Here is a 16,466-nt window from a genome sequence, read left to right as displayed (position 1 = left end):
CTGCTTTCTGTGGGTGGAAAGTTCCATCCTTTCCTTCCAGGACATCAAGGCTCTTAAATCCTACACCCTGCTGGCTGTCATAGCATGTATGGCCAAAGAGGAATATTTCTCCTTGGAAGCAGCCAGGAATGACTATTTAGCAATGACAATGACTATTTAGCAATGACAATGAGAGGACTGGAAGAGGGCATGGCAACCTACTCCAGTATTCTTGCCTGGAGAATCTCATGGACAGAGAAGCCTGGCTGGCTATAGTCCGTAAGGTCACAAAGACTGAAGCAACTGAGCATGCGTGCACCCGAAGGGGAGGGAAAAAGGGAATGTCTGGAAAGGCTGGAACAGAAATGGTACCTGAGGGAGGTCTTCAGCGATGAACAGGAATCGGCCAGGTGAGGGAATGAACAGTGGATGAAAATGCTGAGAAGTGAGAAAAGCACATGGAGCCTGGAAGGGGAGTTATAAGCACTTCCACACGGCCAATATTCAAGGTCCTACAGGAGGGCAAACTCCTGGGAACCACTCCAGACCTACTGAAGAAGAATGGCTTGTGGTGGGACCTGGGATCATGCATCTTAAAAAGCCACCCACTCCCCTCACCAGGTTCCCTATGCACCCTAAAGTATGAGAACCACTGAGCAAGGTCTTAATAAGCTAGGTCTTAATACATCATGCTAAAATAAGATCATGGAGTTCGGTCCCATTCCTTCAGGGCAAATAAATGGGGGGGGAAATGGAAACAGTGGCAGATTTTATTTTCTTGGGCTCCAAAATCGCTGCAGAGAGTGATTGAAGCCATGAAATTAAAAGACACTCCTCCATGGAAGAAAAGCTACGATAAACCTAGACAGCATATTAAAAAGCAGTGACATCACTTTGCCGAGAAAGGTGTGTATAGACAAAGATATGGTTTGTTCAGTGGTCGTGTATGGATGTGACAACTGAACCATAAAGAAGGCTGAGTGCCGAAGAACTGACGCTTTCAAACTGTGGTGTTGGAGAAGACTATTGAGAGTCCCTTGGACTGCAAGGCGATCAAACCAGTCAATCCTAAAGGAATTAACCCTAAATTCCTTGGAAAGACTGATGCTGAAGCTGAAACTCCAATACTTAGGTCACCTGATGCGAAGAAGTGACTCATTAGAAAAGATACTGATGCTGGAAAAGATTGAAGGCAGGAGTAGAAGGGGATGACAGACTATGAGATGGGTGGATGGCATCACCGACTCAATGAACATGAGTTTGAGCAAACTCAAGGAGATAGTGAAGGACAGGGAAGCCTGGTGTGCTGCAGTCCATGGAGTCGCAAAGAGTTGGACACGACTGTCTGAGTAAACAACAACATCATGCTAAGGTGTTTGCACAATACCTCAAAAGTAAGGAGATGCTGTGGACAGATTTTAAGTAGCAAGGTGAGGATGGATTTGAGCTTCAAAAAGATCACGGCACATAGCTTTGGAGGCAGAGCAAGAACCGTAGCACACCCTCGAGGACCTAGGAGTACACACACACTGCCACCTCCTTTACTTTTTAACCTCTTAGACTAAGTGCCTGCTAAGTCGCTTCATTCAAGTCTGACTCTTTCTGCCCCTATGGACTAGCCCACCAGGCTCCTCTGTCCATGGGATTCTCCAGACAAGAATACAGAAGTGGGTTGTTAAGATCTCCTCCAGGGATCTTCCTGACCCAGGGACTGAACCCATGTCTCCTGTGTCTTCAGCATTGCAGACAGATTCTTTACTGCTGAGCCACCTGGGAAGCCCCTTAGACTAAGTAGTCAAACACGTATTTACCTCTTATAGGCCACAGTCTCCTATTAATATCTAGGTGCTTTATGATCTTATGAAAATATAAGAATTTTATGATATTCACTAACATGAAGGATGGAGACGACAATGGCACCCCACTCCAGTACTCTTGCCTGGAAAATCCCATGGATGGAAGAGCATGGTAGGCTGCAGTCCATGGGGTCACTAAGAGTCGGACATGACTGAGTGACTTCCCTCTCACTTTTCACTTTCCTGAATTGGAGAAGGAAATGGCAACCCACTCCAGTGTTCTTGCCTGGAGAACCCCAGGGATGGAGAAGCCTGGTGGGCTGCTGTCTATGGGGTCGCACAGAGTCGGACACGACTAAAGCAACTAGCAGCAGCAGCAGCATGAAGGAGGGGACCATCCTGCACAGCCTCACATTTGGACAAACTAGAAGTTACCACATATATCATTTGGGTGTCAGGGGGCAAGTGTCATTTTCAGAATATTATGGACACGGCCAAGTCTCTTGCTGACTAATATGAACACTGTTCTGCTGAAACAGATGGTCCATTGAGCCCATGTTTGTGCTCTCTTTTGTGGTAAATGGTTTCCCCTCTCCACTCAGAGAGGGAAAGGTGTGAGGACTATAAACTAGCAGAAGTAACCTCGCCGGAATCCTGAGATTAGCCTACATAGGAATCCAGCTGGAAGAGCAGTCTTGTAGGACTCTGCATGGGCCTATCTTTATACAAGGCCAGGTCATTATTGGGTTGAGAAATCTTGGTCAAGTATCCGCAACATGCAGATACTTAATTATAATGAGGGCTGACATTTGCACTCCAAATGCTAAGTATTTCATAGGGCATTAATCCCCACAATAACCCTGTAAAGCAGGTTCTATTATCTCCATTAGACTGATGAAGAAACTGAAGCTCAAAGAGATTAACTCATCCAAGGCTGTATGTGAAGGAGCAGGGATTCCAACCCATGTCCGTCCGACTCCAGAACTTGTGCCATAGCGCTTCAGGGGATGCATGAAAAGAGTCTGAGTTTCCCAGTTTTGGATGCCTATATGAGTATTAAGGAAACAAGCAAATTTAATTCATAAAGCTTACAATACTTTATAAACAAATTCACATACAGTCCTAGAAACCACACAGTACAGGGGTCAGCAAACTGTCTCCACAAAGCACCTGTAAGTATTTAGGCCACGGAGGCCAAACAGTCCACATCCCAACTACTAACTCTGACGTTGTGTGAAAGCAGCCCTGGGTAACACCTAAACAAATGGGCAGGTCTGTGTTCCAATAAAACTTTATTTATAAGAACAGGCAGGAAGAAGGCTATATTTGTCCTTGCAGCAAAGTTTGCCACCCCCTGACCTAGTGGAAAGGGCACTGAATGCAGAAACACTTGGCTCCTAACCCTGACTCCATGCCTAAGAGAGCTGGGTCACCTTGGGTTGGTTACTGCCTGACTGTGTCTAGGCTATGTACTTCTGCAGAAGTTTCTCCCCTATGGACTGCAAAAATGAGGTAAAATTATATTTAGACACACTAAAACAGATTCCCCATCAAACCCACAAATAATAAACACTGGCAGCAATACTTTAAGGTAAAGCAGAAGGGAAAAGAGAACTAACACATTAAGGGTGCTACCATCAGCCCTGAATATTCATTAGAAGGACTGATGATGAAGCTGAAGCTGCAATACTTGGGCCACCTGATGCAAAGAGCCAACTCATTAGCAAAGACCCTGATGCTGGGAAAGAGTCAGAGCAGGAGGAGAAGGGGTTGACAGAGGACAAGATCATTGGGTAGCATCACTGACTCAATGCACATGAGTTTGAGCAAGCTCTAGGAGATGGTGAAGGACAGGGAAGCCTGGCGTGCCGCAGTCCATGGGGTCACAAAGAGTTAGACAGGACCGAGCGACTGAACAAAAATGTGCCAGGTGCTTTGTAAAGCAGAGTCTTATTTCAACCTGGGTCAGCCTTATGGGGCAGGTATCATTATTCCTGTTTTATAGATGAAAAGCATTAGACAAATTTAATAACGTGTCCAAGGTCACACAGCAAATGGCACGAGAAGCCTAGATGGGAACCCAAGCCAGGAGCAGCTGGAGCAGCTATTCTTAAACAAGGGCCGGGCTGACGATTTTGCACAGAAAATGGCATCTGAGTGCTTCTGGGAGGGGGTCGTGGAGTCAGGCCTCACTCCCCTCTCATCAGGACTCTCCCACTCTGTCATCCATGTTGTCCGCCTCCTCTCAAAAAATATCCTACCCCATTTGGCCTGAGAAAAATAAAGTGAGACTCCGAGGTTTGTTGCTTTTAGTTCTGAGTGGAAAGACTGTGACTCATGCTTAGAAAAAAGACTAGGAAGCCCATAACTCTGGGCCAAAGCCGCATCTATAGAAGCGGAGCAAGAGAAAAAGAGGACAGAAGATACCCTCAGAGAAACCAGGACTGGTCCTGCGGACCGCACCAGAGTTGTGGGTCCAGGTAGCTGTGCGTCTGAGCACTTAGCTGAGGGTAAGAGTCTGTGTGACAAAACACAGTCTATGGAATTACTAGAGCACGCCTGACTTGTCTGCCTCCTTAACCAGTGCATCTCAGTTTACAATCATCAGCTTAAAACTAAGTACTTTGGAAATGGGGCCAGGAAACAAGAAGATGAAACCAAGAAATGGGATTATCATTGCTTCTATTAAAAAAAAAAGTAAAAGATACACATTTCCCATATGTGACAGGATACATCTGTCAAACAAGAAAATTGGAGGGAAAAAAACTCCTTAGCTGAGCGTTCAAGGCCTATCCGATTCTGCAGGAACACACACAGCAGCACTGCCTTCCTGCCTCTCACATATTCTTTGCTTCAACCTCCACCAAGCTTCCCCCATACTCCCCATTGCTCGTTCCCCATTGCTCCCTCTGCCTGAAGGAATCAAGCAGCGACTGGCTGCATGGTTGCCTGCTAAAATTCCACCCCTCAAACTCCAGATCAAATGTCATCTTCTAGACCATAGATGTCAGAGCTGAGAACTTCAGAAACAGATCATCAATGTCAACTGCTCCAGGTTACACAAGAGGAAACCAAGGCCCAAACTGGTTCAGTCACACAGCTGGGCAGTAAAGATGAGGTTTGGAAACCAAGTCAGCTGACGTGGGGGTGGGGGTAGGGAGACGTGTCACCACCATCCTCCAGGTGAGTGACTACCCCAGGAAAGCTCTCTTTTCCTCCTCCTCCCAGAGAACCAAGTGCCAACACACACTCTCCAAACTCCACTCCGTTCCAGGTGACAGTGGATTTTGTGTCTATATTCCTCGCCTGATCCACAGAGGTCAAAATCATGTCTTACCCATTATGTTATCCCAGTACCTAGCCAGGCCTGCACAGAATGGGCCTTCACGGCACTGTAACACTCATTCAACAAAACAAAATTCCAGAAATTCCCCTCCCTCCCCACCTCTGGGCCTGTCTCCCTCCAGGCAAGCCGCCTCCATGGTCTCCAGAGGAGCTACCTACAGCCCAAATCTCACCACACCTCTGCTCAGTTGAAACCCTTAAATGCCCACCGTGCACTACACAATATCCATGACTCCTCATGAAAAGCCTACAGGAGCCCTTCCTATCCTTCCAACCTCATTTCCTGCCACCAGGAGAACCACAATCACTTCTTCACTTCCATAAAACGTGTTAGTCGCTCAGTCATGTCCAACTCTTTGTGACCCCATGGACTCCCACCAGGCTCCTCTGTCCATGGGATTCTCCAGGCAAGAATACTGGAATGGGTTGCCATTCCCTTCTCCAGGGCATTTCCTGACCCGGGAAACAAACCCGGGTCTCTCGCATTGCAGGCGAATTCTTTACAGCCTGAGCCACCAGGGAAGCCCTTACTTCCATATCTTATGCCTGCTATTCCCTCTCTCCAGGATGCACTTCAGTCTCTTCTCCATGCCTAACCCCTTGTTCCTGCCAGATCCAGAATGTCTAAGAAATGGCCTCCTCGGGGACACCACCCCTGATTACCCATTCCCTCCCCTCACTCCGGATGAGATGCCCTCCTCCGTGCTCCCAAAGCACCCCAGCATCCCTCCTCCATAGTTCTCAGCAAAGAAAACTGCATCTATTTGTTCACACACCTGCCCCCACGTCTCACTAGACATTACTGAGGACAGGAGCACCTGGCATAAACCCAATACATTGTTAAGACTGAATATTCTTCTCCCTCACTAGTTACAATCAGATCCAACAAATATACACAGTGCATTATTTTACTACAATATTTTACAACATACATCCACAGATCTCAGAAAAAAAAGAAAAAAAAAAGAGCTCTTACTACACACCCTCATCTTTCAATAACGAGCCAAAATGCGTAACGGCATTATGAACTGCTAGGCAGTCAACACATGAGAAGTCCCTTTGAGAGAGGTGTGGTGACCTAGCCAGTATGGTCAACCAGCCAGAGTCGCTCTGGGTGTGTGACTGACCCCCACTAGGCACGGGGATAGAAAAGAAGAGTTCTGACACAGTTGGTGATCAAGGTGGGGTCTGACAAAGGGAAGCCCTACAGGGTCCTGGGTACTCATCTCCTGGCAAGTGAGCACACAGTGACTTCAGGAGACCCTCCTGAGCTGGCAGCTAGGGCCACTGAGACTGGGAGCCAGGAAGCTGTCAACAGCCAGCCAGATGGAAACCGGGAGCCTCACAGAATTCACAGTATCCATTTCACACTGCAGATAATTACTAACAGCACCCGTGTGCAGGGAGCTAAGATGGGAGAGCAAGCAGTGCACCCAAAGAAGGACTGACTCCTGCCAAAGAAGCACACCTGCACTGCTGGACTCAGGAGGAGGGAGGCGATGTCGGGCAAAGGGGACAGGAGAGAAAATGAGGGCAAGTTTCACCCTCGTTTCTCATCTGAGAAAGTGGCATTCCCAGGAATAGATGAGCTTTCAAAAGACTCAAAACTGAACATGCCAAGAAAACTGCCTGTTCACTAGAGCTGACATCCAGGCTGACAATAAGCTGCTGCTAATTTTTCCCATCTTACTCACCTGCAGGACCAATTTACAACCTCCCTTCCACAACCTTGCCCAGATCCATTCACTCAGAAACAAATGGCCGGGCTCCCTCAATGAGGAAGGCACAGTGAGCCACGCAGGTGAGTTTTTTGTGCCTGAGGTCCGTGCCCTCCACACCCACTTGAAGGCTGAACCCTACCCACTCCTCTTCTCAGGTAACAGCACCTCCGCCAGCCGGCAGTCATCGGTGACTGGCTCCTCTCTTCCCCGACTCCACTGCCTTTCAAATAGGCCAATTCCTCCTCTCAGTTCTCGATGAGAAGTCCCTCCAGTCAGGCCTCCTCTCTTCAACCCCATAACTTTTGCTCCACCGCAGTCATCACTTCCCACTTGGAACTGTAGCAACAGCCTCTTTGCCCTTCCACCACCTCCACAGACTGGCTGCAGCAACTTCACCAGATTTAGCTTCCTAAAATAAGTATACCACTCTTGCCTAGTTAAGACACCCTCTGGGTCCTCATTTTTTGCACCTCTCAGCCCTCCAAGGCTCTCCACACTCTGAGCACCCTGCTGACCCCAGGGTGTGCTCTCCTCCCCGCCCACGCCTGGGCCTCATCACACTTGCTCCACCCAGCACATCCTTCTAACTCAGTTCAGGGAGCCAGATTCCTCCAGCTCCATTCTTCTTTCTCAAAATTACCTCTCCTATTGGGGTCTCTTGTGTTTCCATACACATCTTAAAATTTTGTGTTCTACTTCTGTGAAACATGCCATTGGTGATTTGATAGGAATCTGCAGGTTGCCTTAAGTAGTATGGTCATTTTAACAATATTGATTCTTCCAATCCAAGAACACAATATATATTTCCATCGGTTTGTGTCATCTTCCATTTTTTTCATCAGGGTCTTACAGTTTTCAGAGTATAGGTCTTTGCCTTCTTAGGTAAATTTATTCCTAGATATTTTATTCTTTTTGATGCCATGGTAAATGGGATTGTTTCCTTTATATAAACACTACTATACACAAAACAGATAATCAACAAGGACCTCCTGTATAGCACAGGGAACTATACTCAAAATCTTGCAATAACCTAAAATGGAAAAGAATCTAAAATATATAAATACATACATATATATACATACATATATATATACACAAATATACCTATATGTGTGTATATATAATGGAATAACTTTGCTGTACACCTGAAACTAACACAAATCAACAATACTTCAATAAAAAAATTTTTTAAAGACCCAGTTCAAATACCACCTCTTCTTTAAAGCCTTTGCATGTGTGCTAAGTCACTTCAGTCGTGTCCAACTCTTCATGACCTGACAGACGGTAGCTTGCCAAGCTCCTCTGTCCATGGGATTTCCCAGGCAAGAATACTGGAGTGGGTTGCCATGCCCTCCTCCAGGGGATCTTCCAAACACAGGGATCAAACCCAGAGATCAAACCCGCACCTCCTGCAGCTCCTGTATTGCAGGAGGATTCTTTACTGCTGAGCCACCTTTGCCAGCCCCTAAACGAAGGCAACCAACCATTCCTGTTTGGACCTGTTATCCTGGAGTAATTACTGAAAGCACCATATTGACTTTCCCAGGTCCCTGCTGTGGATGATAAACTATATGGCTCTCCTACCTAAAATCTGCGCTGTGCTATACTTAATCACTGAGTCGTATTTGTGACCCCCATGGACTGTAGCCCAGCAGGCTCCTCTGTCCGTGGGGATTCCCCAGGCAAGGATACTGGAGTTGGTTGCCACGCCCTCCTCCAAAGGATCTTCCCAACCCCTGGGAATCGAACCCAGATAGAACCCAACCCAGGGATCGAACCCATCACAGGCAGATTCATTACCATCTGAGCCACCAGGGAAGCCCACCTAAAATCTACCCTGACCCAAAGACAGCACTTGTTACTTGTCTCTTTCGCTACAGTGTGCGTTCCTCAAGAGCGATCAAGACATCTCATCTCCGTGTGGACTTCCAGCATCTGAAGACTGCCTGCACCTGGGGAGGTGCTCAGTGAGCACAAATGGAATGAAAGAATGAATCTGATTGGAAGAAAACTGTAGCAATCAGTTTTACCTAGACAGCATCTAAAATGCCACTAGGGAAATTTTCTAAATCACAATTAAACCAAAAAAATACTGGGCAAAAAAAGCAAGCCATGGAAGCATCTGTCACATAAACCATTTCTTTCCCTAATCCAGTGTTTCTCAACTTTTTTTCAATATTGTCCTCCCACCTTGAAAGCCTTTTCAGACATTTTTCTCCTAACCCTATGAAATGTTAATAGCACAGAAATATTTCTGTACTTTATACATAAAAAAGCAAGTATAAGGTTTACTCTTTTTATTCAAGAATAGGTTCAGAATGACAATAAAAATGTTAAATTACATTTTATATTTTAAGGTTACTAACATTAAACTTTATTACTGTATTTACTGAGCAACTTGCAATGCAATTTTAATGTAAAATATTATATATCAGATTACATATAAAAATTACCAATTTCTACATAATAATAGCAATGTAACCAAATTTTTCAAAGACTTTAAAAACTGCTCCTTTTCCAGCAAAGGTAAAACAATTGAAAAAAAGAAATCTTCCTAAACATTATTTTTAATGAACTTAACTTTTGTTTTATATGAGAAAATCATTTTTAACTTATCCAGCTGCTAAATATTCATTCAGATATCATCAATATTTTTTCTTTTTGATACTTGACATAGTTATTGGTAAGCTCAATAACTCTAATAAATAAGAAAATAGAAACTACTTTTATTTAATTTTCAAATCCCAAGTCACACACAGAACAGTAAGGGCCAAACATAAGCACTTAACATCCACAAGACAGCCCAAAGCAGCCCATACATATAAGGAGGTCACCAAGATAGACAGACTTCAGGATTAAGCTATTGATGGTCAGAAAGGTCTACAGCGATAGCCATATATTTGCCATAGGTTTGTTTTTTTTTGTTTTTTTGTTTTTTTTAATTTTTATTTTATTTTTAAACTTTACATAATTGTATTAGTTTTGCCAAATATCAAAATGAATCCACCACAGGCATACATGTGTTCCCCATCCTGAATGCCATAGGTTTGTAATAATGACCTTGTATACATTCTGTATATCTTCCATGAACTTCATGTCAAAGTTGCTTGTGTGATACACAAGAAAAACCAATGAGAGAAATTTAAATGTTAAGAAACAGTATTTTAGCCACCAAGGTTTGAAGGAATGTCTGGAACCACTGGAATGTCTAAGAAGTTTCTGTCTTCCTCCAGAACCAATTTTTGCTGCCTCTGAGGTTGCAAGCCCTAACCTCTTATGGTTCCCACATTTTTCCTCCTAGCACCTAAAGATAAAAAAACAAAAACACCAGTTTACCTAAGAAAACACCCATTCCACAGCTATCATAAGAGCCCCACTACTACCATCATCTCCTTGGGTACTTCAAAGGAAAAGGGATTCCCATGTTATCAGCATTTTCCCAAAAAAAGGAGCCTCCCTGCCTCTAAACATATAGACTTTCAGAGCTTGGAAGAATACTCAGGGCTCATGGCACCCATTCATCTTCAGATGAGGAAACATAGAAGAGCAATAAGAGGTTGAGAGCCTGGGTTAGTCAAGGTCACTCTTATCGTTATAGATAGAAACCTCGTCAGTCTAGGTCCCTGTTGTATCTTCAAGCTAGCACCAGGCTGGGCACATAACATAATCAGATGTTTGTACACTTAATGAATGAATGGCTATTGGGTAAATGAGTGACAGATTTGAGAGCCCAGTTCACCTAATTCCTAACCTACTACTTTTCCAACCAAACCACCTGGTCCCCTTTTACTTCCATATGAATATCAAATAGTGACCTCAGTCAGTCAGTTCAGGCGCTCAGTTGTGTCTGACTCTCTGCAACCCCATGAATCGCAGCATGCCAGGCCTCCCTGTCCATCACCAACTCCCAGAGTTCATTCAAACTCACATCCATCGAGTCGGTGATGCCATCCAGCCATTTCATCCTCTCTCGTCCCCTTCTCCTCCTGTCTCGAATCCCTCCCAGCATCAGAGTCTTTTCCAATGAGTCAACTCTTCGCATGAGGTGGCCAAAGTACTGGAGTTTCAGCTTTAGCATCATTCTTTCCAAAGAACACCCAGGACTGATCTCCTTTAGAATGGACTGGTTGGATCTCCTTGCAGTCCAAGGGACTCTCAAGAGTCTTCTCCAACACCACAGTTCAAAAGCCTCAATTCTTCGGCGCTCAGCTTTCTTCACAGTCCAACTCTCACATCCATACATGACCACTGGAAAAACCATAGCCTTGAGTAGACGGACTTTTGTTGGCAAAGTAATGTCTCTGCTTTTGAATATGCTATCTAGGTTGGTCATAACTTTCCTTCCAAGGAGTAAGCGTCTTTTAATTTCATGGCTGCAGTCACCATCTGCAGTGATTTTGGAGCCCCGAAAAATAAAGCCTGACACTGTTTCCACTGTTTCCCCATCTATTTCCCATGAAGTGATGGGACCAGATGCCATGATCTTCGTTTTCTGAATGTTGAGCTTTAAGCCCACTTTTTCACTTTCCTCTTTCACTTTCATCAAGAGGCTTTTTAGTTCCTCTTCACTTTCTGCCATAAGGGTGGTGTTATCTGCATATCTGAGGTGATTGATACTTCTCCCAGCAATCTTGATTCCAGCTTGTGCTTCTTCCAGCCCAGCGTTTCTCATGATGTACTCTGCATAGAAGTTAAATAAGCAGGGCGACAATATACAGCCTTGATGTACTCCTTTTCCTATTTGGAACCAGTCTGTTGTTCCATGTCCAGTTCTAACTGTTGCTTCCTGACCTGCATACAGGCTTCTCAAGAGGCAGGTCAAGTGGTCTGGGATTCCCATCTCTTTCAGAATTTTCCACAGTTTATTGTGATCCACACAGTCAAAGGCTTTGGCATAGTCAATAAAGCAGAAATAGATGTTTTTCTGCAACTCTCTTGCTTTTTTCATGATCCAGCAGATGTTGGCAATTTGATCTCTGGTTCCTCTGCCTTTTCTAAAACCAGCTTGAACATCTGGAAGTTCACGGTTCACGTATTGCTGAAGCCTTGCTTGAAGAATTTTGAGCATTACTTTACTAGCGTGTGAGATGAGTGCAACTGTGCGGTAGTTTGAGCATTCTTTGGCATTGCCTTTCTTTGGGAGTTGGAATGAAAACTGACCTTTTCCAGTCCTGTGGCCACTGCTGAGGTTTCCAAATTTGCTGGCATATTGAGTACAGCACTTTCATAGCATCATCTTTCAGGATTTGAAATAGCTCAACTGGAATTCCATCACCTCCACTAGCTTTGTTTGTAGTGATGCTATCTAAGGCCCACTTGACTTCACATTCCAGGATGTTTGGCTCTAGGTGCGTGATCATACCATCGTGATTATCTTGGTCGTGAAGATCTTTTTGTACAGTTCTTCCATGTATTCTTGCCACCTCTTCTTAATATCTTCTGCTTCTGTTAGATCCATACCATTTCTGTCCTTTATCGAGCCCATCTTTGCATGAAATGTTCCCTTCATATCTTTAATTTTCTTGAAGAGATCTCTAGTCTTTCCCATTCTGTTGTTTTCCTCTATTTCTTTGCATTGATCGCTGAGGAAGGCTTTCTTATCTTTCCTTGCTATTCTTTGGCATCTGCCTTCGAATGGGTATATCTTTCCTTTTTTCCTTTGCTTTTCGCTTCTCTTCTTTTCACAACTATTTGTAAGGCTTCCCCAAACAGCCATTTTGCTTTTTTGCATTTCTTTTCCATGGGGATGGTCTTGATCCCTGTCTCCTGTACAATGTCACGAACCTTAGTCCATAGTTCATCAGGCACTCTATCTATCAGATCTAGTCCTTTAAATCTATTTCTCACTTCCACTGTATAATCAGGGATTTGATTTAGGTCATACCTGAGTAGTCTAATGGTTTTCCCTACTTTCTTCAATTTAAGTCTGAATTTGGCAATAAAGACCATCAAATCTAAATTAAGTGCTTGAAAAGCTTCCAAGCTCTTTTAGTTTCACACATCCAGTAAGTTTAAGAGCAGGGTCTTGTGCACCTGTGGTACAGCACTTCAGCCCATTGAAAGTGAGGGACTTTCCACAAATGAGCTAAGGGTACCGGGTCTACAAGGCAACATTTCTTACTTGCTTACCGCGCCTTGAGCTCTTTTCTAGAGTTCTTTTTCACATTCCACATCTCCATACCCAAACTGAGAACCGCAGAAAGTCAAAACTGCCTTCCCTTTCTAAGGCACCTGCCATGTTTAAGCACAAAGCAAATGTTCAGTAAATGTTTGCAACATTTATTCTGGTGGAAGTAGGGCATCATGAGGGACAAAGCAGATTTGGCATGAACAAAGGAATTCGGTTTGTACTTTGCTCATTTCCTAGAACCAGTATAGTACCTAACATGTAACAGGGGACTAATAGTTGGGGGATTTTAAAAAATGAATAAAAGATATGGCCAAAAGTGAGTAATTATTAAGCTTTGTCTTCAATTCTGTAGTCATTCATTCACTCCACAAATACATATTACCAACTATCTTGTGTGCTAGGCTCTCTGCTGCTTTGAAACCTAATTTCCCCCACAGAGTTAGAGCCATCCTCCCTAGCCAACGCCTGGCATTCGGTTCACCTTGCAGGCAGAGGGCACAGCTAGCGTAGCCCTATGTTTCAATACCTATCGTTCAAGCATTCTATCCCAACAGTGCCCTGAACTAAACAATTATATCTAAGTGTTGCAAAACAAATAATCACAATTAAGGGTTGCAAATCTTTTTCATCAAGCCCAGGAATTTAAGTTTTTTACTCCACATTTACTAGCTACTCCCAATCTTATTTCCTCAGGCATAACGCTGATTAAAATTGTTATACATAGAAAACTGGCTGGAAACTAGGCTAGCACATCAGATTGAGACCACACTGTAAAGAGCCTTGCATGCCAAGAACGTACGTGCGTGCTAAGTTGCTTCTGTCGTGTCCAAATCTTTGCAACCCTATGGACTGTAGCTTGCCAGGCTCCTCTGTCTGTGGGATTTTCCAGGCAAGAATACTAGAGTGGGCTGCCATGCCCTCCTCCAGGGGATCTTCCTGACCCAGGGATAGAAACCAGGTCTCCTGCACTGGCAGGTGGATTCTTTACCACTGAGCTACCGGGAGAAGCCCCATGCCAAGAACATGGATAGTTAATTTAATATACAGCTGTGCTGTGCTAAGTCCCTTCAGTCCTATCCAACTCTTTGTGACCTCATGGACTGTAGCCCACCTGGCTCCTCTGTTCATGGGATTCTCCAGGCAACAGTAGTGGAGTGGGTTGCCACGCCCTCCTCCAGAGGAATCTTCTCAACCCAGGTATTGAAACTGCATCTCCTATGTCTCCTGCATTGGCAGGCAGGTTCTTTACCACTAGGGCCATACAGCAGAGAGTCATAAAAACCTTTAAAGGAAACAGTGAATGTATAGTCAGAGCACCAAGAAAGTGTTATGTTATCTTTTACAGAAAAGATCTAAGACAAGAGGAAAGAAAAAAAGCTGGCTCCAGGTCATACCAAAAAGACAATCTAAAGCTACAAATAAAGAAAGGCTGTCACAGATGAAAATGGCAACGAATAAGCCATTTCATCCTTTGCTTTTATGTGTAACTTAAAAGTTTCAACAATAGACGCAGCCATGCAAACTCTAGTTCATTGATCGGTCGTTTGAAGTCCTCCTTGGAAGGCACAGGATGTAAGAAAGCTTCTGGACAGTCCGGCGTGCCCTCTTGTCGGCCAGTCGTGTAAAAGAGCTGGAGCTTAGGTTTTGCTTTGTTAAGGGCTACATTTAAAACACAGTATTAGTTGCCAGAAGTTTCTCGACATTGAAAAGATGGGCAGGAATCTTAGCCCGCCAACTCCAAGATCTTCCACTATTGCATCATTTGAAATGAAGCCTCCTCAGGCAACGACTTGTAAAATTCAAGTCAGGTAAAATGGCAGCAGCTGCTGCCGGCCGGCAGCTTCAACTTCAAGAGCGAATAAGAGAGCGTGTCTCTGCGGAGCTGCCAACTGCTCACAGCAAGTCAATAAATCAACAGGTCCTGCGCGCGCGCCCGAGGGTGCTCAGACCCCGGCGCGCCAGCCACAGGAGGAAGTGGCTAATTACTTAAAGACAGTACAGAGACCGCAGTTGAAGGTCGGAGTCGGTTCTCCCCGCGCCTTCCCTCCGTCTACCACCCACTCTGGAAATCTGATGGTGAAAGCACCAATTTCTAGGCTGCTGCTCCAAGCCCCTAGCCCTCCGACCCAAGGACAGCTCTGCCTTGCCCGCTGGTGCAGACAACCGAAGGGCTCCTTCTTCCTCCTGCTGGCCCCCTCCTCTCATCGACTGCAAGCCCTTCGATTCTGCCACCGAAAACTTCCATAGAAGGTGAGATTCCCAGATCAGGAGACGGTTCCACAAACTCCAAAGCACCAGTGTCGGAACTTCAGGGTCAGACCGGTAATGCCTAGGCGTCCCTAGTAAGGCTCAGAACTGCTCTATACTGCGGGTCCTGCGTTCCGCGCGCTCGCACCCATCCACTAGCCTCCCGGACGCGGTGCCCTCGCTTCCCACGACCCTAGGCGTGATGCTTGGAACCTCAGCAGCGCCTCCAATCCGAGCGCCGCAGAGACCCTCCTCGCTCCAGCAGGGACGGACTTCCCAAGGTCGGGTGTCCCCACTCGCAACCCCCGTCTCCTCCGGTCGGGAGACTGTAGGTTCCAGACGGGCAACCAAGGGGGCGGGGCCTTGGCCGTCCCCGCCGAGCTCGCTCAACCCTGCAGAGCTCGCTCACCCCTCCCGGGCTCCAGGGGTAGTGCCCACACTCCCCACCGGCCAGTACCTCGTCCACTTCCAACTCTGCTCCGTTGCCGACGAGCGCCATGTTCCTCCTCCGGCTGCCGCCGCCCAAAAACCAAACAGGGTGCTCGGAACCAACTCAGTTTCTCAGCCCGGGGCTCAGCCCAGCGCCAGCAAGGGAGGAAGAGGGCGGCCCAGCGCTCCCGCCGGGTCCCGGGCGGGGCCAGCGCGCTGCTGAGCAAGTGCTTTCCCCGCCCCCGGCGCCTGCACATCCGCCGAGCATCCATTTCTCAAGCCGGCGCCGGGTGGGCCCCTCGACATAAGCTCCGCCCCTTGCAGGCCTCGCCCCACCCTCTACGAGGCTCTGACTAGAGAAGCCAATCAGATTCTTGCAACGCGTCTCCACCTCCAGGCAGCATCCACTTCGGATCCACTTGGGCGGGGTCATTCCATGGGCGGAGTCACTTTGTGGGCGGAGTCACTCGGGAACCTCGCAGGTCTCTCGCACCCTGTGGAAAGGTATTGAATACCTAGGAGTATTCTAGCGCTCTGTGCGGAGGCTATTGCTCGCCACCGGCCAAGAGAGCACAGGCTTAGCGTGGCCAAAATGAAAGCCACGGTATCCCCGAGGCCCATTTGAAGTGTCCACCTGGTCCCTGAGCCAATACCAAGTCCCTTCCCCCGCCAAGTGGGCACTGCGTCTCGCAAATGGCGAGGCAACCTCGCGTCAAGGTCACCAGTCACCCAGAGGTTTTTGTCATTCCACCTACCCAGACACTGAGGGACATCGTCTTCTCATACAGGGATGATATGTTTGCTTCTGTGTATGTCTGA

At 46.1% G+C, this 16,466-nt stretch overlaps 1 protein-coding gene across 2 annotated transcripts in view; it reads right to left on the bottom strand.

Moving 5' to 3' along the window:
* The window catches only part of TTC39B (tetratricopeptide repeat domain 39B), a 154,961-nt gene extending 138,828 nt beyond the window's left edge, over positions 1–16,133 (bottom strand). For both annotated transcript variants that reach the window (XM_061425255.1, XM_061425256.1), the window contains exon 1: positions 15,676–16,133. In XM_061425255.1, the coding sequence (XP_061281239.1) occupies positions 15,676–15,717 (42 nt within the window). In that variant the 5' untranslated portion in view covers positions 15,718–16,133. The remainder of the gene's footprint in view (positions 1–15,675) is intronic.
* Between the last annotated feature and the right edge of the window lie 333 nt (positions 16,134–16,466).

Source organism: Bos javanicus, chromosome 8, assembly GCF_032452875.1.
Source record: "Bos javanicus breed banteng chromosome 8, ARS-OSU_banteng_1.0, whole genome shotgun sequence".
NCBI classification, from domain to species: domain Eukaryota; kingdom Metazoa; phylum Chordata; class Mammalia; order Artiodactyla; family Bovidae; genus Bos; species Bos javanicus.
Note: the sequence above shows the minus strand (reverse complement) of the source record. Positions and strands in the feature narration are given on the sequence as shown.